At 34.5% G+C, this 25,825-nt stretch overlaps 2 protein-coding genes across 6 annotated transcripts in view; one reads left to right on the top strand and one right to left on the bottom strand.

Moving 5' to 3' along the window:
• Syt7 (Synaptotagmin 7) overlaps positions 1-25,825 on the bottom strand; it is a 703,683-nt gene that overhangs the window by 424,280 nt on the left and 253,578 nt on the right. The window lies entirely within an intron of this gene.
• Positions 9,897-11,397, top strand: LOC141484140 (uncharacterized). Of its 2 annotated transcripts, XM_074179280.1 has the most exons (3): positions 9,897-10,394; positions 10,452-10,673; positions 10,731-11,397. In XM_074179280.1, the coding sequence occupies exons 1-3, from the start codon at positions 10,224-10,226 to the stop codon at positions 10,974-10,976; spliced, it is 639 nt and encodes a 212-aa protein (XP_074035381.1). In that variant the 5' UTR covers positions 9,897-10,223; the 3' UTR covers positions 10,977-11,397. The 2 variants fall into 2 exon arrangements, with proteins under 2 accessions (XP_074035381.1, XP_074035349.1); XM_074179248.1 differs by having other exon boundaries at positions 9,904-10,673.

Here is a 25,825-nt window from a genome sequence, read left to right on the forward strand (position 1 = left end):
AAAAATCAAGAAGAAGAAGAATAATTTGAAAGTTCCAACTCGGACGATTGAATTTCTCTACTTTTTCAACTTAAATTGCTTTTCTTTTTTCAATCTCTGCCAATATTCGTTATTTTGCGATAGTTTCAAATTAAACAGGATCACAACTGACCCGCGGAATATTCCTACGGGGGAAACCACGTTGAAAAAAACGTGGTTCCCAGCCACCTCATAGGTGGCTTGGAAACGTGTGCATAATATGACGATTACAACTTTTACCAACCTTTTGAATCGTTATATCTCAAAAACGATGGCTCGTAGGAAATAAAGTATTGATACATTTTTTGTAGATAATTTTAGGATCTACAATTTTTGTCTGAAGTATTTTTATGATTGAACTAATTATTTGATCTTTGACCTTGAATAAATTTTTTTCCATACAGGGGAAAGAAGGAGAATTTTCAAATTCTATTTTTAATTATATTTTAAACAAACTTACTGATTTTCAGCTTGGTGGGAATTCAGGTGGCTTCGAATGTCTAAATTGACCGGACTATACAGTTGATATTCAAACTGTTGTTGCATTTTTAGGAGCACCAACGGTGTGATACTACGATATGCATTGATAATTCGTTCTCACAATTCTCCCAAAGAGTTAACTGAAACAAGATCTATTCCGGTTTCATGTCTTCTCACTATAAAATCTGATGGACCAAGTCGGGTGACTGAAAAGGCCACTCACTCCGTCCTGTTATAGCTAACCCCTATTATTGGTGTCTAAATTTATTCTTTCTCACTTCCGTCAACGTTCATCAATAAATGATAACCTCCTCCAAGATATTTCACTTCACTCTTCAGTGTTATCGAATATTTGGTCCTTCGAGCTGGATACTCTATTTGTTGAAAGAAGGTACAAAGGTATGAAGTCATACAATAATTGTATAGATGAGATATAACAGAACACAATTGCAACTTGTATCTATTGGAATAGGATATTTTCAGAGTTAGACGTACGTTTTCGTATCTCAAGAATAGTCAGCTGAGGTATTCAAGCTTCTGAATTCTGTAAATTCTAACAAAAAGTATATGCTTTGATTAGAAGTAAAGGTTTCCGCGGTTTTAATTCTTGGAACTTATAAAATCCACGTGGACAACGAGGGTTTTAACTTGACAGACAAATTAGTCCACTTCCTTCGATTTCGCAAGCTTCCTCCGTGAATCGGTTTCTAGAATTATTCAAGTCGACGTTTATGAGGAAAGCTGGTAATTATCAACATCCGACCGCGACTTTTCTTTTTGCTCAACGTTCTGATTGGCTTTCTAGAGTCCATCAGTGGAAAAGCTAATATTGTTGGAAATATTAGAGAACAAAAATCAGGGCCGGCATCGGCGAGTTGATAAACCAGAGAAAAAATATACATTTTATTGTTGGAAGTATGGATTCAACAGAAGAAAAACGAACAAAATCTTTGTAAAGATAACAAAGTATTTTTTAAATCTTTTCCACTTTACCCAAATCAAAAATTCTAACCAAAATGGAGAACTTTACATGTCGACAACTCGTCGCCAGAAAAAATAATCAACATTTGATTGATTTGATATCTAGAACTGTAGCAACAGCTGCATAAACGTAGTAATGGACATACTAAATTTTTCACTTACTCCTGAAATGTTTTCAACATCACAAATTGATTACCAAAATTAAAGAAAAAAAGAACCCGGTGAAAGTAGTATAGCTAACGTGGTTCTAGATACAATGGTAACCATGCCATCGAGCTGTCCATCGAGAGCGTAAGGGGTGCGGTTGTTTGGGGTGAAGAAGTCTGTCAAAAAGGCCTTGTTGGCGAAGAACAATGGTGGTGTTGACAAAGTTCTTGAGCAACCCTTGTTCTTGTAGATCGTCAATGACCAGAGGGTTGTAATGGTCAATGACCAGAGGGTGTTGTAAGAAGAGGCCTCGGCAGGTGTAGGTTAGCCGTATCGTAGAGCCGTTTTGGCTCAGTGAATGGTCTTCGGCCAACCCTCTTCGGCCAACCCTTTTCGGGCAATTTTTCTTGCATATGTTACAGTAACGACATACTACGTAATGACTATTTCGTAATACGTTTCTTTTGGGCACCGCCCCATACCCACGTTTCAAAATGTACGTACAAAATATGATGGAAATTTTGAGTATGGTAAGAAGCGTCATATTAACATCATGAAAATACGCATAGAAATTGGGCTTCAATACATCACATATAGGATAAAGTAAAGACTTATCATTTCGAACTCAATGTCTACAGCTTTCTAAGACACTGAACTCAAAATGTTACCAAATCAGAAATCTTAGATATACATTGAATTTGAATCATCTCCGTGCATTCTATTTTGCAGAAGTTCAATCAAGAATCCACTATGGTATTGCAGTCTGGGGTGGATCAGCATATGCACAAAATGTTTTTCTGGCTCAAAAGCGCATTATTAGATGTACTGCTAGAGTCTCATTTAACCATAGTTGCCGTGACCTTTTCAAAAACATGAGGATTTTAACAGTTAGTGGTATTTTCATTTTAGAACTTTTGTAGAATATACACAAAGCTCGTGAAAAAAAAAAGGCGAAACTTCACGCTATCATCTGTTCGTCGTGAGAAGAAGGCTTATTATGACTATTTATTTCAATCTAAAGACTATAAAAAATTATGGAAAAACCTAAAGAATATTAATAATACAAAAAGTAATACTGATTTACCAATTCCCTTGCAAAATCCTGAAGAAATCAATAATTATTTTGCTTCAGTATTTATTGATAATGATATTGATAACAACCTTCAAATTAAAATTTATCTCAGTTAATCAAATGAAAGAAGTCTTAGCTACTATCAAATCGAATGCCACTGGTTTTGATGGTTTATTCATCAATATGATTAACTATTGTAGTCCGTTTATAGATAATTTTCTCACTCATATTTTGAATTGTTGCTTAGAAAAATGTTATTTTCCTAATCTATGGAAAATTGCCATTGTCAGACCTTTGAGTAAAGTTTCGAACCCAGTGAACTACACTGACCTCCGTCCTATAAGTATTCTCTCTACGCTTTCAAAAATATTAGAAAAACTCATTCATCATCAAGTAAGTTCATATCTATATGAAAATTATATTATTCCTGATTGACAAGCCGGGTTCAGAAGTGGGTATAGTACATCTGCAGCCTTCGTTCAGGTTACAGATGACATAATTCGAAACTCTGATAATAAAGAGTTGACAGCTTTAGTTGCCTTAGATTTTTCGAAGGAATTTGATACTATGAATAATTCTCTATTATGTTTCAAATTGAAATATTATGGATTCTCGGATGAGTTAGTCTTGCTACTATTTTCATATCTAACGAATCGCTGTCAAACGGTATATTATAATAATAAAATGTCGTCAACTCGAAATGTCACTTCTGGTGACATCTTGAATTCTATGAAGCACTCAAAAGTTCAGGCCTATGCACATGATACGCAATTGTATACCAACGTAAACATCTTCAACTATGGAACTATTCAAAACCTCATCAATTCCGACCTACAAACCATTTCTGATTTAGCTGCGCAACATAATCTAAAATTGAATAGGAATAAATGCCATTTGATGCTTTTCGGTAATAAAAAGAATAGGGCTATAGTCGCACAACATCTCACAATTAGAATTGAGAACACCATACTTCCCGTTGTGAATTCCATTAATAACCTAGGTATTATTTTTGATTCTGACCTAAAATTTGATTTGCATCTGAATGATTTGCTTAGAAAATCGTTTGGGACTCTCAAACTGATTTATTCAAATAGATATTTTTTCAGTCGACCAATCAGGAAACTTCTCACTGAGTCGTTGGTCTTATCACGGTTCAACTATGGTGACATTGTGTACAGCAATCTCTTGAGTAAATTTGATTCAAATCGGAAACTGAAAGTACAGAACTTCTGTTGTAGACTTGTCTATTCTTTAAGAAAATTCGATCATGTCTCGAGTAAAATCAAAGAATTAAATTGGCTGACAATGATCAATCGTACTAATTATAGTCTTCGCAATTTTGTGTACAAAGTATTGAGTTACAAAATTCCCACATCACTTTACAATAAACTGATTCCTAGGTCTATGCTACATTGATTGGATGTAAGATCAAAAAATAAACTGCATGTCCCTCGTCATAAGACGTCACTGTTTCAGAGGTCGTTCACTTATCTCTCCATCAAATTCTACAACTCACTGTTATACAATTGTATGCAACTTTCGAAAGGAGAGTTAAGAATCATTCTGAAAAAACACTTTCTGAAAAACACTTCCTGAATACCAACAGGAACTTGAGTGCCGTGTCCTGAATTTACCTTTAACCTTTACTCACCTTGTCACAATATGTCATCTAGATACCTATGATATAAATTATTATTATGTGATGCGTTTTTTTCACCGTGTCTTTCTCTCTATTTATCATTTTAGTTGATTATAATTGTACATTTTAGGTTAAGTGTAAGAGTAGTCTTTGGCTAAACTGCGCCTATTTTGTACCTTCACCAATAAAGACGATTTATTATTATTATTATTATTATATGCATGTAGATGAACTACACAATTATGGTACTAGACAGAAAGGCAAATATTACGTTCCCTTCAGACGCTAAAATGTTAGCTTAAATTCACCCACTGTACTTGGCTTAAGACTCTATAATCGACTTCCACAAAGATATAGATTCTTTTCAAACCGGAAATTTCTCATTGAAGTGAAAAAGATACTAATTGATCTGTGTCCCTACCCCCTAGAAGATTATTATGAATTAGTTTTTTAAAGAACAACCTGTAAACATGTATTATTTCACTATCCTATGTTAATTGTAATTTGTCTGCAATCCTTGTTATGCATGTACATAATTTATTTCATTTTATCATTTCACTCACTGTACTTTGTTGTATGTCTATATGTTTTTTGACTTGTCCTGTATTTGCTCCTGTATTTGCTTGGATAAATAAAGAATTGAACTGAACTTATTTTGCAGCTCAAGTTGTTGTTTCTTCGAAATCGACACTGTTGCGGTTTTGTCCGTTTGGTGGAAATCCCTCTATAGATCAAATTCACAAAACTTGAAATTCTGTCGACTTTCGTTTGTAGAAAGAACTGTATTTGGGATCACAATCGGAATTTGAAACGTCCCTATGTAATCTTAACAAATGAGAGTAGTCCCATATGTGAATATTCAGTTCATACTCATAATGTTATCCCAAAGGATCGAATATGTATATAGGAGATTATCAAATAGATTTAAGTGAATATGTAAACAATCTACGTGCTTTCTATTCAAGCCGGCGGAAATTCTACAGCAGCAGCAGAATGTTAAGCGACATTGTAAAATATAACATACATAAAAAAAATTCAATCACCTCGTTAGTATCACATTAATATCACATTCCACTAGAACTCAGTATGCTAAATGGATTAGCTGAATTGATTTGATAATTGAGTTGATAATAAGCACAGACATGAAATGCAAGGCAAATATGTGAAAAACATTATTGGAAATTTTTGTTTGCAATAGTTTGTTTTGAATTGAGCATTTGATTTCAACTCCACGAAAAAGTTGAACGCTCATTTCTGGCTGGAATTTGGTAACTTTATGATGTCTTTATGTTAATGTACACACATCGGAAAAGTCTAGGGATATCTTTAAAAATGGCAATATTTTTTTTTAGATCGCTTTAGGGAAAAAAAAGTTGACGGGTGATTATTAAACGAATGTAACTTACAACAAAATTCATTAAATGGTCAAAAATACTGAGTGCACATATAAGCAAAACTAAAAAAAATATGGCTCTTCTTTGGCACCCCGAAAAAAAATCATAATACAAAAAAAAAATGGAATCAGTACAAAGTATGGCCTCCACGCTGGTTTATTACGGCCCTACATCTATCGTGCATCGACAAAATGAGATTGTCAATGTCTTGTTGAGGTACATTTGCCCATTCAGCGATTAAAAGCTCTCTCAATTGAAACGTTATGTGAATGTTCCCCATATGCGGAGTAATTCTTCGTTGAAGCATGTCCCACACATGCTCGATGGGATTCAGGTCCGGTGATTGTGCTGGCCATGGCAATACATCAACTCCTTCGTTGGTGAGCCAGTCAGTCACTAGACGCGCGACATGTGGACGAGCATTATCGTGCATTAGGTGGAAGTTTTCACCAACAGCACCAGCAAACGGACGGACGATAGGTAGAAGAATGGTGTCGAGGTACTGTCGAGCTATGAGGGAGCGATTTGGAAAAACGAGATCGGTTCTGCCGCCGATCATGATTCCGCCCTATAGCATTACTGTACCACCTCTGTATGTGTGGACTTCCTGGACGTGTCTCAAACGTTCATTATTTCTAGGTCGTCTCCACAGTCTTACTCGACAAGAATCTGGATGAAATTCAAATCTGGATTCGTCTGTGAACAAAACTGTGGCCCAATCATTTGCATCCCAGTTTTGATGTTCTTGACACCACTCTAATCTTCTACCGCGATTGCCTCTCGACAAAGTTGGACATCTAAGTGGCCTTCTGTTGTGGAGATCTGCTTCATGCAGTCGATTTCTGACAGTATCACGACCAACGGTTACCTGGTGCGTCTGCTGCAACACGTTAACCAACTCAGATGCTGTGATTGTCGGTTGTCTTCTTGCGGTTAAGACCAAAAATCGGTCTTGAACTGCAGTTGTAGCGTGTCCTTCCCTGGATGTTGTTCGGCTGGACTGCCAGTTTCACGGAAACGCCGCCACGATCGACTGATAACACTTTGGGAGACCCCCAAACGAAGAGCTACATCATTTTGTCGCATGCCACCATGTTAAAGCACATTATTTCCAGTTTAATTGCTGAGCAAGAACTGCATAGAATGTACAAACTCGACACTTTCAGATTATTCATTTTAGCCGAAAACCTACAGTTTGTAAAAAACTGTCAATTGTCATTGAGATCTGTTAATAACAACTCAATGTATTACATAGAGCCTAATCTATAATAATTTCATATATTTGTCAATATGAAAATGGAAACCAAAGTATTATAATAAATGTGACTACTGCAATTCTATAAATTATACTACCTATTCAAACTCATGCAGGAATATGGTTGGATGGAACTGACTTACCTGAAACAAAAAGAAATATTTATTTACATGTAATGTTGAAGCCATTGAAGTTATTGAAAATTTACGTTTCATAATGAAGAAGGAGAAAAGACATTTGATGTGGGAGTTGTGAAATGTTGGATGTATGGCTTTTTTCATTATAGTACTTAGAAACAAATTCATATTTCTCAGTATTCTCAATAATCCCTACTTTGGTGAAAGAAATACCCCAAATTCAATCAATTCTGAAAAGTTATAACTTCTACTAACCGTTCAGTAATATTTTATTACTGTACAGCATCAGGCGAAAAATAAAATCATATGTTTATCAACCAAAAGGTACCTGATGTTTGTTAGGTTGGTAACATATTTGTAACTAATAACCTCAAGCTGGTTGTTACATCCTGTTCCAATTCTGAATACTCATGTTGAATAGTGTGTGTACCATAAATAATAAACTTAATACTATTGCTAACATGTGCTTATTTCATGGAAATAATGACTAAGATTTATATTTACTCAACTACAGAAATTCTCCTGTTGCAGGATTAAAATATTCACCTTCCCAACTCCTTCAAAGTAGATCTCTTAGATCTGTCAAAAGACAGATAGCTGTCTGGCACCCCATGCTATAAACTATCCACAAGTTTATGATAAAAATTATCAAAAGACTCATTATAATCAGCACTGCCGAAAATCAGTAGAATTTAATGAGGACGATATTGTTTTAGTACAAGACAAATTTACTTAGTTGTGGGAAAGAGCACTCATTGTTAAAAGCTTAATTTTAGGTCATTTTCAGTAAAAATTAATGGCAAAATATATAGGCGCAATTCAGTGTTCATTAAGAAATACAATGCTCCTCCAATGCTCCGTGATTCATCACGGTATCACAAACATAACGATTTTGATTTTGATGAAACTGTTGATGTCTCAAATAATGTAAACATAGATAGAGCTGTTGAAGATTTAAATAACTCTAGTTGTACCTTGCCAATGGATTAACCTGACTCTATTACAACTAGATCAGGTAGAGTAATCAAAAAACCAGAAAGACTAGACTTGTAAAGTTTGTATTTGTAAGCTTTGTATTCTTGACGTTAAACCATTATTGTATTTTTAATTTTTTTGTTTTGTTGTAAGTAATATTTGTATTTCTTAATAATTTGTTAGATTAGATCACAAGTTACATACTATCTATGTGAACATTGTAATGTATACTTTATTTTCATATTTTATTTTGGTACTTGAAACTTAAGGAGGGGGATGTTAGGTTGGTAAATGTTAGGTTGGTAACATCTTTATAACTAATAGCCTCAAGCTGGTTGTTACATCCTGTTCCTATTCTGAATACTCATGTATAGTTACTTCTTTGCATGATCTACACATCCATGTATAGAGTTACTTCCTTCTTTCCTTTGGAAGACTTCCTTATCCTTCTTTTCTGTATCAAGATGGAGTAGTAGAAAGCCAAAAACTTTCTTTCCCAAAAATTCACAATATATACTATAACGGTGAAAAAATTATTTACCCATAATTAATCAATTCTGAAAATTTTGACTGTTCCAAAGCCGTATAGTAATTTTTGATTACTGTATTGTATTTGGCGGAAAAACCAGTTATGTGTTTCCACCATCTACAATACCCAAAATGTACCTGATGTTAGGAAAAGTCATTATCAAGAGTGAAAAATAACTAAGGTCCATGAGCAATTAAATCACCACTTATATAGGTCTGGGATAGGAGGGGCAATATTCGAAATAATCCCTACGTTGGTGAAAGAAAAAGAAATATTCCAAATTAAATCAATTCTGAAAAGTGTAGCAAGTATTTCTATTTCATTTGTTGAGTAATATGCTATACATAATACTACCCTATTAATTGTAATGTTACTGTATAACTATAATGTAAAGTAAAGTCGGAAAGGGTTTCAATGCCTCCAACACTCAGCACTCACATATAAAGTAAAGAAAAATGTCTACAAGAGAAAAAAATTTTACCGTGACCAGCCATAACCTTGAATTTGTAGGTTATCAACTTTCCACAGCATTCAATATTCCACCTATTCCATACAACCAAACCGTAACATTTACACCCGCTTTGAAGACGAAGCGTAGCTCCTCAAATTCCATGATATGAAATATTTCATGAACGTAAAGTTGTAGGGCTCAAATATGTACGTTGTCTTGACTCGTAAACCTCAGAATGGCATTATTCAAAACTTTCATTGACGAATTTTCAACTAAAGTGCAATTTCGGTTATGAAATATCCATTACAAGACAAATTTGGAATATAAGCAGCTGGAAACAGCTGCTTATAGCGATTAAATGGTAATTTTGGTTCTTTCAAAAGTTTGGTCCGGTTTTATGTCACGTGTCATATATCAATAAATATTTCTACTATTGTGTCGTGGAGAATTTTGTACGTCCAACAACAAACATTCATTTTCGATCACCAAATGATCATCTTCAAGAGGAAATTTAATCTTGGTCAATATTTTTTTTCTAAATTGAACCATTTCTCTATAATCTTAAAATCATCTTCTACTTCTGACTTCAAAGATTATCATGACTTACATTCTTAAAAAATAGCGGTGTCGTCTGCGAAACTCAAAATTTTGCCTTTAGTTTTTATATTTAGTAAACTATTAATATATAGAGTGAATCAGAGAGGGCATAGTGCAGTTCCTTGTGGTACTCCATATGTAACAGTCATTGGTTCACTCAAAATCTCACGAATGCGAACTCTTTGGTTACGAGCTGTTATAGTTATTTATGTATCAAGGGAATTAGGAGGGCCTTAATTACCGATGGCAAAGTTTGCGTCCCGAGGGCCTCTGGCCCGAGGGACAGCAATTGCCTGAGGTTATTAAGGCTCATTAATTCCCGTGGTACATAGATAATTTTATTTCTGACCGATTTCAATAAAATTTTGTTCATTTTTGAAACGGAAAAATGTACCAATTCATTACCTTCCCGGTATATTTGAATCAGGTACCGTTGATTATAGTAGAGTTTTCTTGTTGCTAGGTTGTTGCTATGTTACTTGTTTATAAACAGAACTTTGTTATCAAGCTTTGTTTGCGGTGAAAACGTGTTTTCTACCCCAAATATAATGGAGGATATTTTTAAAAAAGCTGAACAAGCAAGAGAATCATTAATTCCATCGAAAAGTGAAGCCGTATACCAAAAAGAATACAAGATATATCTGGACTGGCTGACACGGAAAAATGTTATGCCAAAAGATGTTACTGAAACTGTATTTCTGGCATATTTTCAAGAACTGGTAAGGAATTTTCTGTTTTTCGGTAGATTTGGTAGTAATTGTGTTTATTCGTTTCAGTCAGAAACGTATAGTCCGAATTCTTTATGGACTAAATGGTCAATGCTAAAATCGATGGTGACTATACATGAGAAACGAGATATCACCAAGTTCAATGAACTACAGGCTTTTTTGAAACGGAAGAGTAAGAGTTATAAGCCGAAAAAGTCTGCTGTTTTATCTCCTAAAGATGTTATCAGATTCCTAAAGGACGCTCCTAATGATATTCATTTATTGCATAAGGTAATTTTTTTCTTATTTTCCTTTTTGTGTGTATTTATTTCCTTTTTTTTGTTATAGGTTGTTTTGATTATGGGTCATTTTGGAGGATGCAGAAGTCAGGAACTTTTGAATATGAAGATATCGGATATAGAGGACCGGGATTCCGTTATGGTAGTGAACGTACCGGAAAGTAAAACTGGTGTATCGAAGAAATTTACAGTTGTGGATGAAAAAGAGTTCTCCGCTTTGCCTTTATTAAGACTTTATATGTCTTTGCGTCCTAAAGGTATTGAACGATTTTTTTTTGAGCTTCCGACAAAATAAATGTACATCTCAGCCAATTGGAAAAAACATGTTTGGAAAAATCCCCAGCAAAATCGCAATGTATTTAGGATTGCCAAACTCATCTTCCTATACGGGACATTGCCTTCGTCGCACTTCTGCTACTGCTCTAGCCAATGCAGGAGCAACTATGACTAACTTAAAAAGACACGGAGCTTGGAAAAGTTCCACGGTGGCGGAGGAGTATTTGGAGGATAGAATCGAATTGAGAAATAAAACGGCGCGTATGTTGTCTACTTTGTCATCAGAAGAGGCAGGTACCTCGACTGTAGTGAACAGAAGCTCCAGCCATACAAAAGAAGAAATTGTTTCCAGTGGCGGAAGTAATTTTCAGGGAACATTTCAAAATTGTACATTTATTATTTGTAATGACGTGAATAAATAAAATATGGTTCAGTTTTCATTTCTATTTATTTTTACTTGTGAAAGGTAGAGGGAATTATAAAATCTATAATGTCCCAAGGGAGTTATGACCCTCTTTATTGATAGCGTAACTATGACGATATAAGCTTATAATATCCCGGTCAGAAATAAAATAATTATGGATAACTGTGGATTTTATTATTTTCAAATGTTTGATGGTGAATTGCATTAAAACATGCATTTTGACCATCATTTGCTCACAAGGTATACAATTGTTCATACATGTCCATGGTATTTTTTAATTTCATATCAGTTTTTCTCGAGATTTGTTAATGCCAAGCATGAAGGGTTTTCGAATGAACGAAATATTTGTCGAGATCACAATATTTGTAAATGCCAAGCATGAAGAATTTTCGAACGAAATGAAAAATTTGCTGGGATCATCAAAAGGAAAAGTTTTGGAAGTTGACGGAGTTGAAATAACTAACAATTTTCATTATAAAGTTCTGGAATGTTGATCATGAGATTAATAAAAGTCGAAACTCTCTACTTCGTCACTGGCTTCAGAGTAAGTTATTTTTGATAAAGTAACTTGGCATTTATATGCACAACGCAATGTTTAGAGTAAATTATAAACTTTCTCTTTTAAAAAAGGAGTTTGCACTCCATAATGAAAACAAATCCTCTCAAAAGTAACGCTGAGTTCCATCTATTCAGTGGATATTTTTTTTTAATTGAAGTTGTCGAAATATATTCCATTCTTAATGAGTAAAACTTTTTTGTTTCATAAACTTTATGTGTTATTAATATATCAATATCAATATTCCATTCAAAAGTAATAGGGTTTTAATACCTGTTTGTGAGAATTGACTGGAAATGAATTTCAATCCTTGTATGAATATATTCTAGTTTTCGAAATGAATGAATTGTTGTTCGTATTAAAATTATTTTTGTCAATTTAAACAATATTACTGGAGTTTTTTCCCAAACACCAAACCGTTATTTTAACACCTCGACACGTGTTTCGATCACCAAATAATTGTCTTCAAGAGGAAGATCAAATTGAATGTAGCTTATTTTTCACAAATAAATAAATTTTGAATCATTGTTACCTCGAATTATGGAAATGGAAATCGTAATTTATTTATCAGCAGAAGAACTGCCTGCACCGAAGCTGAAAGTTGGATATCAAAATATAGTGAAGCTGGGACAACAATTGGACTAATAATTGGGGACGCTCAAGTAGAGAAATACATATTGACTGAGGAGATTCAACATAAACTGAAAAAGCAATGCTTGTTTACTTATTGATCACAACAGATGGAATCACATACCAAATTCTTAGATGATTTGATAATGAGTCAGGGTGCTCCTCAGGGAAGTATTTTGGGACCATCACCATACATTATCTAAACTAACAAATTCTCTCAGTACTCAACACACTTGCAAATGCAATTGATTTGCGGATTACACATAACTTTCAGACCTGATAATATGTCGGAAGCAATAAATTGCACCAAATATGATATAAATCATTTATTAGCCCCCTTAAACAGCAATTCGTTGTGAATCAATTCACATTGATTTGTTGCACCCTCATTTGATAATGACAAAGACGTATTTTCAATAAGACATTGTGTGATAATACAAATAAACAATGTGATGAAAAAACTGTTGATTATTATAAGAATTTCAGACTGATTATGGACGATTTAAAGACAATTTCAGTCAAAAATTGAAGAATGGTTACAATTTTTCAAAGTCTCAGTGAATAATTCCGAAATAATCAAAAAAAACAAACTGCTCTGAGAGGTGTAAAAATTATATATATATATATATATATATATATATATATATATATATATATATATATATATATATATATATATATATATAGATATAGATTATTGTCGAGTGTGTATGATATACATCAAAAGGGGGAAATTCGTGGACAGAACACTCAAGAAATATGGAGGCAAACCGCGGACACGTGTTTCTGGCTATTGGCCTCATCAGCGCGGTGCTGATGAGGCATATATGAGCATATATATATATATATATATATATATATATATATATATATATATATATATATATATATATATATATATATATATATATATATAAATGGATGTTGTTTGGTTGGTAAGTGATCAAATAGAACTACTCATACTTAACCAGAAGAGATCAAATCAAAATTATTCGTTTGAGGATCGGTCACACCAGAATAACACATGAACAGTTATTCAAGAAACAAACTCCCAAATTATGTGAATTCTGCAATACACCGTTGACAGTAGAACACATCATATGTCTCTGCCCCTACTACAATGAAGAACGAAAACTAATGAACATGAGAGAGAACATAAAACTTACTTTGAATAACAATGTGGAGAAGACTATACAATTTATAAAGAAAATTAATGTATACAATCAAATATGAAATTCGTATATATGTGTGTATATATCTATATACAGTGTGTAATAACGAAAACTTAACAGAGCCGTTTTTTAATATAAAAAGTAGGATTTTAAAAAAAAACTCGGACACGTCGATTTCTAATTAAAGGGGGACACCTTTCAGACTATTCAGATTTTTTGTAGTACGCACCCCCTCGGAGGGGTGCGTACCCTTATTTAGATAGAGAAAGTAGGTCGAGTGGTACCTTGTTTTAAAGGTCTTTCGAATACCTTTACAACTCTGTTAAAAGAAAATTTTTGTAACGATTAGTTTTCGAGATAATTTGAAGTTAAAATTGCCATGTTAAAAATACATTAGACAGACCAATCGGTAACTTGTATGCCTAAATAAAAAAAAATTTCGAGCAGTTCTTCTTATCAGTTTTTTGTTAAATAAAATCCCTTTTTTAAAATCAATACCCACTCCTCTTCTTCCAGTTTTCATTAGTACATCGTTCGATTGTTTTGTTTAAACGGGTCGTGTATTGTTATTTGTTCAAAAATGCCTCACACTACTGCTGAAAGGGTTTCAGTTATTGCTTTATTTTGTGGCAACGACCAAAATGCTAATAGAACATCAATTTTATTTAACGAGCAAAACCCTGGCAAACACCTAAGCAGAAATCACGTTCTGGATTTGGTCACAAAATTTAGGGAGACAGGTTCGGTTTTAAATAAGAAAAGAAATGTTCAGAGAAGGGTAGTGAATGACGATAATGAGATTGGAGTGATTGGTCAAGTCATCGCCAATCACAGGTTAAGTACCAGAGGTTTTTCAGCAATGGCGGGAATAAGACATATGAGCACATGGAGAATCCTTAAAAACCACAAATTCCATCCTTACAAAATTAAACTTGTTCATGAACTCAATGAGGATGATTTTGACCGAAGACAGGAGTTTTGTGAGGGCATGAGTGAGAGATTAATGCAAAATCCCGGGCTGCTTTATAACATGTGTTTTTCGGACGAAATCTCATTTTATTTAAATAGTTGCGTGAACCGTCACAATTGCCGTTATTGGTCGGATGGAAACCCAAGACCTTACGCAGAAATATATACCCAACATCCCCAAAAGTTGAATGTCTGGGCCGGAATATTAGGCAATCATATTATAGGACCATTTTTCATTGATGGAAATTTAACCGGTGATTCTTATTCACAACTTCGTGAAGAGGCAATGCAACCTCGTATAGTTGAAATAATTGAACAGGATCCAAGATGTCAAGATGAATTAATCCATTTTCAACAAGACGGTGCACCGCCCCATTATGCCCAGCAGGTTCGAAATTTTTTGAAAAATAATTTTGAAGGACAATGGATTGGCAGAATAGGTCCAATTGAATGGCCAGCACCATCACCAGACTTAACACCACTGGACTACTTTTTGTGGGGATATTCAAAGTCTAAAGTTTATGCTACACAGTCAGCCAATTTGGATGAATTACGTCGTTGAATTATTTATTGATGAATGCCGAGCTATAACTCCTGAGAGGTTGAATAATGTAAGAGCAAAATTCGAACAAAATCTTTATTGTTGCATGAAGCAAAATGGCGCACATTCTGAACATTTACTTTAAATTTCCTATGTGAGTTACCCTTATTAGGTGTTACTTTTTTTGTGTGTGCTTTAAAAACAATTATTGGGATTCATTAACCCTAAAACAGTTTTTTTTAATTTTCTGTGTCATCAGCATTCAAGGAAATCAGCAGGTTGTATTCGTTGTGTAGGTAAGTTTTTAGTATGATTCACTTTTTTATCAGAAGCATAAAATATCCACGTCAAAAGGCAACCTTCATAAGGAGGTGACACTCAATTTACCTAAAATGTAAGGGTGGTAACCAACCCCAGCCACCGAAAAAATCTCCTGGTAATAAACAAATAATTCTTACTTTTTTACGAAATCAAATGGACACGTATTAGCAGGTTGTCATAAAAAGCAAAAATTTATTTTTTTTATGAAAGTTCTGAACGTAAATTGTACCTTAAAAACAATTTGATTTATTTTAAAAAGAGTTGAACTCAATAAAAATACCTGTAAATCTTCAAATTATCTCGAAAACAGAGTTGTAAAGGTATTCGAAAGACCTTTAAAACAAGGTACCACTCGACCTACTTTCCCTATCTAAATAGGGATACGCACCCCTCTGAGGGGGTGCGTACTACAAAAAATCTGATTAGTCTGAAAGGTGTCCTCCTTCAATTAGAAATCAACGTGTCCGAGCTTTTTTTAAAAATCTTACTTTTCATATTCAAAAACGGCTCTGTTAAGTTTTCGTTGTTACACACTGTATGTGTGTATATATCTATTATAACTTGCATTGTACCCCGCTAATAACCTTCTGTGCTTGATGCGGTTCTTGCTTAAATAAAACAAAAATTATAATTGCTTGGACCTGATAGACCCGATTTATCCACTGCAGGGTTAACTACTGTTATGTTACTCTTCTTTTACTGTTGAATTTCAAATAATTAGCTGGTGATGAACCTATATAGGTTCAAAACATGTACTGATTGATGGTTTCACCATTCTAACATCTGGTAATAAGCTGAGAGGAAGCAAAATTTGAATTTTGAGAAGATGGACAGCATCAATGTAAGGAGTACAAAATTCTTTATGCAGTTACAAAATCACATGGCACTGAAACTTCTGAAACATCCTAATACTTCAAACACGCTGTATCATTGGATGCATTTGAGTTTCGATATTGCAAACTTCATTTGAACCGGAGATCCCGTTCAGAGATTTATGTTCATTTGCAAAGTTGTATGAACAACAGAAAATGTTCCAGTTGCTCATTTATGCTCCGCAGACGTATCTCATCTTGTGCCTTATGAATGAGGGTTTCTTTGTATCTGACTCTAGAGTTCGTATACCCGCATTCCGAGGACGTATCAAACAGGATTTGGTTTTTCTTTGCGGTTTCAATTTCGGAGCAAATCTCCCGTCGGTTTTTGGTGGCAAAGAAAACAGTCATATCCTCTTCAGCGTTATGAGAAGTTATATCCTCCAAGAATCATATTCACGTTGTCGCTACGTTCGTTCCATTATTGTTATTGAATTTCTGGGCTCGAAAGGAAGCAAAAAGGTGAAGTAATAATGTTATTATTATATATCGAAAATAAGTGCAAAGTGATTTTGTTGACGTATTGGTGGAAATTCATAACACAGAATTTTTGAGACTGAAATATCTTATTACTTCATAGATGGCGTTAGTTTTATTACATGCATCTCATGATATTCTACTCATCAGTTCGTGAGTTATTGTGCAAAGAGCGACACTACTTTTGTCATTTTCAAAACAATGGATCAAAAATAATTTTGTGATTTAATTTTACACTGCTTTTTGATGGGAAAAAATACCACCAAGACAACGCTTCGTGACAAAAGTCAATTAAAACAATGGCAAAATTACATGAATTGAACTTTGAATTGCTCCAACATCCACAGTATTCGCCAGATTTGGCTCCCAGCGACTACTGACTGTTCGCAGACCTAAAAAAATGCTCACCGATAAGAAATTTCGCTCAAATGAAGAGGTTATTGCTGAAACTGAAGACCATTTTGAGGCAAATGATGAATCGTTCTACAAAAGTGGTATTAAAATGTCAATAATTTACAACATACATACAACTGTCAAAAAACGTCGATTTTTCTCAAAGTTGCTTTCAATTGTAGACCACATTAAATCTGCTGATGCTTTCAAATTCCAAAGATGGGATTAGAGTTATGATTAAATTCAACAATGACGTACGCCGCTGCTGATTGATCGAGAGTTCAGATAGTAATTATGTCTAATTACTTTTCCATTGTCTCGAGAGCATTACTCGATATTATGTATTATATTAGACAACGACGGTTAGGTATTGATCTGTTAATAAATGTAAATTATTTCAACATCCAATAGAATGGGCTTGTTTACTGAATTGAGAATAGAATAAGTAAAACATGATTTTTATGTTGAACGGTTTCATTGAAAATTGATAATGATGTAGATATTATACTAAAAACTAAAAAAATAACTCGGAAAGTTCTAGGCAGCAGTCATCACACCACTCTCCTCGGCAATCTACGGTATTGATCAGATTAAAAAATAATAAAATCTTTGGTCGTAGCGTAACCTGGGTAAATATGTAAATATTCCCAATGATTTCATTATTCTTTCATATGATCAATACCGTAGATCGCTGAGGAGAGTGGTGTGATGACTGAATCCTAGGACCTTCGAAATATTTTTTTAGTTTTTAGTACGGGTTTAAAGGCCGTCCTAGTTTGGAACTGCATCCTAACGTTTCGCTAGCACAAATAATAATAACAATAATCTTTATTCAGCAGCAGATACATCAGTGAAAAGAGAGAACAAAAAAGAAATATAAAAAAAATATATACATAATATATAAATACATATATACAGGCTGATTCACGGTGGATGGCACATTAGACGTTTCTGGTGAACCAGACAACGAATCACTTTGAAAATTTAATGGAGGGCATATTCGGACATTCTCTAGCCAACTAAAATATTTTCGACAATGCGGTGTTGCCGCTTCTATTAGAAAGCAGTAGCAACTTTGATTTTTCAAATGGAACACTCTGTATATAATATTATTTTTGGAATCTCCAACAATTGCCCGACAACTTTTCTTGATATTTCCCTATACCTATCTGTTACCGTTTTCGAAATAAAAATTAATTTCAATTTTTTTCTTCGAAAATCATGACTTCTAAAAATGCCGATATCTTTTAGTTAAGAAGTACTATGATATCGAAATTTGGTTTGGAGTTAGGTGATACTTGGACACTTCACACACGTCAGCCTAATCTCCGTTACTTCAATACAGCGTGGTAAAAAAATACAGTTTTTTCGTTTGCTTGAAAAAGTTGCTGAAATTTGATTATTTTAAATGGAACACCCTGTATATTATTAAAAATTCGGAAAGCTGCTGAAATTTGCTTTCTTTCTATGTATATCATACCTATACCTAACTAGTCAAGTTTCGGACTTATGAACATTTATTTGTGAAAATGTCCCTTCAGAATGGTATTTCCATTCGGTATTTGGTAAGCAGGCCATGATTACTATTTGACAGTAGCGTTGTGACATTCTCCTAATAATATCGACATTTTCGTCACTTCAGAAGTTGCAAATACCTTCAAAACGATGGAACAAAACTATTCAAACGAAGTTCTTATGAATTTGTTTATTATTTTTGGACAGTGTGACAAAATTATCAGCAGAACATGTAGAAAGTTCAATGAAATGTATCCGAATCTACCGCCAATGAACCTCAAGAAATTTATACGAATTCAGAACAATTTCAATATGTTTGGATAAACTTTGAAAAAGCACCAAGAAACTTGAAATTGGAAATATTGATATGAATAATTATAAAAAAGTAAAACAATCATGTGGAATATTTCAAAATATGTTCGAATCGCTGGCCGTTCACTTCCAAGCACTTTAAAATGCGGGTGTTGACTGCTTTCGTGGTGGCAGATCTGATTTCATTGGGATCCAAATCTTCAAATGTTTGGGCAATCCTTTCTAACAATTCATCTCTCGAACGCACGGGTAATTTGTAAACTTTTTCTTTAAACATTCCCCACAAATAAAAATCTAATGGATTGAGATCGGGTGATCTCGCTGGCCAATTCCATGGTCCCAAGCGCCTCATCCACCGATCGTCAAATAGTCTATCCAGTTCTGCGCTCACTTCTCTTGTGCAATGTGCAGGAGCTCCGTCTAGTTGGTACCAACAGTTTCGATAATCTTCGAGTGGCAGATTATCCACGAAACTGTCTACAGTATTCTCCAAAATATTCAGGTAGCTTCTGGATGTTAATGACTCCTCGTATATCACGTACCTCAATTTGTTGTCCATCAACATGCAGAAGACATTAAAACTAAATTTTTCTTGAAATCCGGCTTCTTTTGTGACGTGAGGATTTTCACTGGACCAATAATGACGATTTTTTCTATTGAAAATCCCTTCTCTCGAAAATTTCGATTCATCAGTCCAAATAATTTTATTTAAAAAAAGTGGATCTTCTTGAATGCGTGTCAACAACATTTCACAAAATTCTACTCTCTGTTGAGGATCTTGAGGCTTCATTGCTTGAATTTTGGTGAATTTATAATCATGCATTTTATGTTTTCGCAAGATTCTTGCATCCTTTGATTTCATCCCATCTCTTTAGGGATTGAGCATGGGTGTAACGTTTGGCTAGTTTCGTAATTGTCGTAGTGATCAGGCCGTAGGTGCCACTAGGTCCTAAAATTCTTAGTCCAGACGCTTCCTTGGCTGAAGAATCGGCAATGCTATTACCTTAACTCCTGTCGTGCCCTCAGGATAATGTTATCTACCGAGGATTTGGCTAAATCTTGGTGGCACTCTAGTACTAGCCTTGAGGTAACACGTTGTCTGTTCAAGGCTAATAGGGCTTGTCTTATTAATAGGGCTTGACTTATTAATGAGTGACCTGTCGTCTCATCTCAACATCTCAGCTATTGATCCACCTATTCATAATAGAAATTTATTTCTGTAGCAGAGAGGTTAAAGATTGTATGTCCATAAATGAAAATATTGAATAATGGTGAAAACAACTGTAAATGACAATTCATTGAATACTTTTTTCACAATGTGTGACGGTGTTCTTATGGTATATTAATTAAATTGATGGGCTTTTTTAAAAACTTTCATCATTAATTCAATAATATTTACCTGTAATCTACTTTTTACTTACGACTTTTTCCTGTTTGAAAACACAGGCAAATATAAAACTGACCTCTCATAATGCAAAACCAGTTTTATTTTATATCAGTAACATTATTAATACGTGAAACATTTTACAAGAATATGTTATTTTTAAAAAATGAAAAAATTTGGAATTGTATTAAAGAAAATTTCTAGAGAATCCTCCTCATCAGAACTAACTTCATCTTCCTTTTTGAAAATCGGAATGAAATTGTTTAGGGACCCTAAATAATAAATAATCATGCTTTTTCTTTGTTATTTCTTTTAAATTATTGCGAGGATTAGGCAATTGTATTGGATTTCGAATAGACCTCATGACGTTTAGTCTTCATCCTCGTAATTTACTTTGTAAAATATAGTGCTAGGATGATCAGCTTCAACTTGGAAATTAACATCATGTGATATCACAATTTTTTTTTCAGTATTTCTCTTCTTATTAATAAAAGGGGATATAGTTGATTGTACAAGTAGTCAACATGTTTGAAATCAGAAAGCTCTAGTTTTATGACCGTTGCACCTGTGGACCTTATTAACTGTTGCCAGTCCCAAGGAGTACATATTTCCATTGTTGGTTGCTTCCGTAAAGATCTTTCAATTAGCGCGTGGACATGATCAGCTCCCATGTGTGTGTAACCCCTCAGTAAGAAATTATGTTCAACAGATTTTAAATTTTGACAAAAATTTTAATAGCCATAGATACGTGAGCATCATAATAACCTTACGGTTCTGACTGAGGCAATTATCTGACCATATAATTAAGTGTTCTATGGTAGAATTAGCAATAACACTTTCAACCCATTTAATAAATGCAGATGCGATTTCATTGCCCCCTCTCCCAGCTTCTGATTCATGCCATACCATGCAATAGGACAAATATTGTTGAATCGAAAATAGTCAAGTTAAGGATCCACACGGTCAAAATTAACAGATAATAAAAAAACATAAGTTGAAACATGAAGATTCGTGAAAAAAAGAGGCGCCTTATAGGTTTCACACACAAGAGCTGTGGGGGGTCGGCGCAGCCCTGAGTGTCGAAGGAGATGAGTTTGTTTACCCTATTCAATTATGGATATATTACAATTTCAAAACTAAAAATCTATGCAACCAACATAACGTGACTTACGATTTTTAACCACAATAACAAGTTGAAAAAGTGAAGTCTGAAACAGGTATTAACTCAATTTTGTTCAAAAGTGGAGTTACCACTGTTTATCTCTCTGCTACAGACTTGTAAAATCTACTTTTTTTGATAACATCGTTAATAAAATATACATTTAGAACTGCTATTCAACATTTCCCAAAAATTTTTTTCATAAAAACTAAAGAAAGGTTGTCGTCTTCCTTGCACTCAATTAGGATGTAGAGGAATATACTGTTTGCCAACCAATTCGAGCACAAACTTGAAACTTCAAAAAAGTCAATTCCATCTCAGTGAAGTTCATTGAATTTATTTCGGCAGGCCAAATGGCAAAGCAAAGAATTCGACTATTGGAAGAGCAGAAGTAAATAAGATTTCTTTTTCATTGGGGAAAATTGCTCTGTCCTGAATAAAGTAAAAACGAAATACATATACGTTTTCTAGATGACTATTTGATTACGATGACTAATAATAGAAGTAATAATTTCAGAAATTTCGAAATCTGCTGATTATTTTCTGATTATGTATGGAGTGGTTTGAGAATCTGGCCATTGAAGAAGCTCCGTGTCTGGTTGAGTTACGTTGACGACACCTTCATAGTATGGAAGCATGGAAATACAGAACTAGACATCTGAAGCACATCAATATCGTGAGACCCTCCATCACCTCCACAATGAAGAAGGAAATCCTCCACGAATTGCCATTCTTAGAACCAACACTGAGTGGGAAACATGTGTATACCGAAAACCCACTCACACGGGACAGTATCTGAATCACGAAACCAACCATCATCAATCTACCAAAATAGGAAAGTATATGAACAAGGCCGTTTCTGGCGCAAAATCCCATGAATTTTTTTATGGACCCAAACTTCTTGCAATTTTTAGGAGTGGGGGAAATGTGTGACGTCATCCATGCAGGATGGAATGAGTATCGTAGATATTCAAAGAGCATGGGAAACCGTCCCTTGGACCCCTTAGTACTACTCCTCACCGCAGGGGCTCCTCTTGAGACTCCACCTATCGGTGATGCGGAGTACTAAGGGGACCGAGGGGAGAGGTCCCACACTTGAATCTCTCCGATACCCATTACCCATTCCATCCTGCATCGATGACGTCACACGTTTCTCCTCCTGTTTGACCTAAAAATTGCAAAAAGTTTAGCTCCATAAGAAAATTCATGAGATTTTGCGCCAGAATCGGCCTTGTTCATCTACTGAGGAATCATCAAGACTCTAGTAGATCATGCTTTTTGAGCTCTGTAATACGTAGGAAGGTCTAGAGAAGGAACTAGATATCATCAAAAATGATCTTCAACGAAATGGCTACTCCAAAGCGATGGTGGAACATACTTTGGCTAAAACACAGCAGGAAGAGAAGCCGTCACAACCAGTGCTTGCCCTTTCCTACGTCAGAGGGTTGTAGGAAAGGATAAGAAAAATTGGGCTGCTACTGAAACTTTCAGTTGTTACGTCAAGAAGAGTACTAACACCACGCCACTGAAGATGACTGCCACTGTTGCAGCTGAAATGATTGGAGATTGTAACCAAAGAAAACCACGGCAGAACCCATAAACCAAACAAAACATTGACGCCAGCCCTGAAAGCTTATTTTCCTATATTCCTTTGGATGATTTGACTTTTACGTTCACGATTATCATTTTCTCCAGCTATTTCGCCCATCTACGTTTTTCTGCTTTGCTGTTCCACTCTGTAACTTCTCCGTATCGAAATTGAAGTTGTGAAAATGTGTGCTATTGAAAGAGGTAGCTCTGAACTTCTGCCATGTTATTTTTTTGCAAATTTCACTCAATAACTATAGAATAACTCGAGGGCAACTATAACAATAAGTGGCAAAATATGACTCCTGTACAGAATCCAAAAAACAAAAACTAAATGACAGACATGTTTTTTTCTCAACAAAATATTTATTTCTATGTTTTATTTGTTCAATATGGTATTGAAAGCTATCTCGAGAGCGATGAACCCCAACTAACGATGCTCAATAAAATTTGAGAAGTCACAAACGATGAAGTCATAAAATTTGATTGTATATGATAATGGTCGAAAAAAAAATCAAGATTGTCATTATAATTTAAGTCGACACGATTCCTCGTTATCGGGGCTTCAACAGACGTCACGCTGTGTCCCTTATTCCCCGAGCTTTAACTTTTCTCATCATTTTATTTTATACAGAATCTGTCACTATATAATCTCTGGATTAATTGGTTTGGGGTGGCAATTGGGTGAAAACCGACTCGGTGAACATTATTTCGGGTACTCAAATCAGTTTGGAGAAATTTGAACTAATGAAGCGGAAAGAGGAAAGAGGGGATAGGTGAAAAGTGAAAGCACTCGAATGACCTATAAATAGTCAGATCTCGAAGGAGTAAGTCCAGTTATCACCCGAAGACGATTGTGGATCCTAACAATCGAAACGTCGTGACGTAACTTGGTTTGGAATCTTTTAATTTTTATTTTTATTTTTATTATTTTTCATTTTTGTTAATAATACTTTTCAATTTTCAGCTTTTATTGATATTTCAATTTTTTATTTTCTGGTTTCTTATTTTATAATTTACCTACCTATCTATTGATTTTTGGTTGTAGCTTGTATATTATTTCCTTGTAATTTCCGTTTTTTGTTTTAATAACATTGTTATTTTCCGTTAATCTTTTTATTTTTTTCAGGAATTTCAAATCAATTTATATTATATTAGACAGTGGAAGTCCGAACTGATGAAATAATAATGTCGATAATTCTGTCGATACAGATCCCGAGCTTGAAAGTTACAAACAAACATACATACAAACATACATGAATACAGGTATAATATAAAGCGTGTAAAAATACGTTTCATGTGGAAATCATTAAATATATGGATGAAGCTAGTAATATTTAATATTATAAATATGCTTTATTCTTCAAAAAAAACAAAGCTTCAGTGAACATTTTTTTTTCTAAAAAAACATAGTCAAGAGCATAACATCAGAGTATAAGCTAGTAGATTGATCTATATTTAATCATTACATATTGGTTACAATGTGATACAAGAGAGCACATAACGTCAGTAGAAAATTGATTCCAATTTCATACTGTGGGTTCAAACAGAAATACTCTATACTAACTATACATTGAGATTGTCAGTTGTTGATAATTTGGAAAAGACAACAAGAACGTCATCCTGTCATGGGTGTCTTCAACCTTAGTTACAGAAAAAGTCGCGAGGGCTTAAATCTGTTGAATTCGGTGGCCAAACAATTCACGAACAAACAATGACAAGTGAGCAGATGCATTATCGTGATTCAAAAACCATAAATACCGGATGTTTGCTACGTATTTCCTATAACAACAATTCCTGAGCGACCCTAATGCGACGGTTTTTTGTTCAAAATACAGCAATATTGATGCCAGTAGTAGAATTTGGAAACTACCGCTCCTCTTAAGCAGGTAGCAAATCAAACTAATCATTCTGAAAAGCACTGTACATTTACGAACTGTTCTGAAGAGAGGCTGTTGAGAAAAATTAGCAGGATATTAAGAAAGTCCGCAAAAGAACTAACAAATTCCAAATATTGAACGAGGTCCTCAGACATGGAACTTCTGAAAGACAATTCATCGCCAAGATTTCACCCCTCAGATAATTTCAAGCGTTGAAAAGTTTGCACAGCAGATTCAATATTTACATCGCTTTTCTATCAGGCGGGCATTTATTTCTGTTCGAAACACTACTACGAAAGTGGATGTCGAGAACGGATCTCATAAAAGCGGTGCACATCCCAGAATATTCCGTACAACTGAAGTTTGGATATATAATTTATCGGATAACAATTGTAGTTGACATTGACTGGCTACGGTTCAAATATTTGCGAATATTGCTTTCCGGAATGTCTGAGACATTCGTGCCCGTTTTATGTTCATGGCGATTAAAATGGCACTTCGAATAGCACTATTATTTATGTCTTTGAATATCAAGTTTCTTGGGCGATCTATGAAGTATTATAACTTTCATGTAACTTCTATATTGATATTTATTTCATAAAATTATATTATACTACTTGTTGCTTGCGGCTTCGTCCGCGTTGAATTTGATTTGTCACATTAAGTTTCGTGACAA

Source organism: Leptinotarsa decemlineata, unplaced genomic scaffold (genome assembly GCF_025532065.1).
Source record: "Leptinotarsa decemlineata unplaced genomic scaffold, Ldec_3_MD MMD2_P_RNA_scaffold_1, whole genome shotgun sequence".
Lineage (NCBI taxonomy): Eukaryota > Metazoa > Arthropoda > Insecta > Coleoptera > Chrysomelidae > Leptinotarsa > Leptinotarsa decemlineata.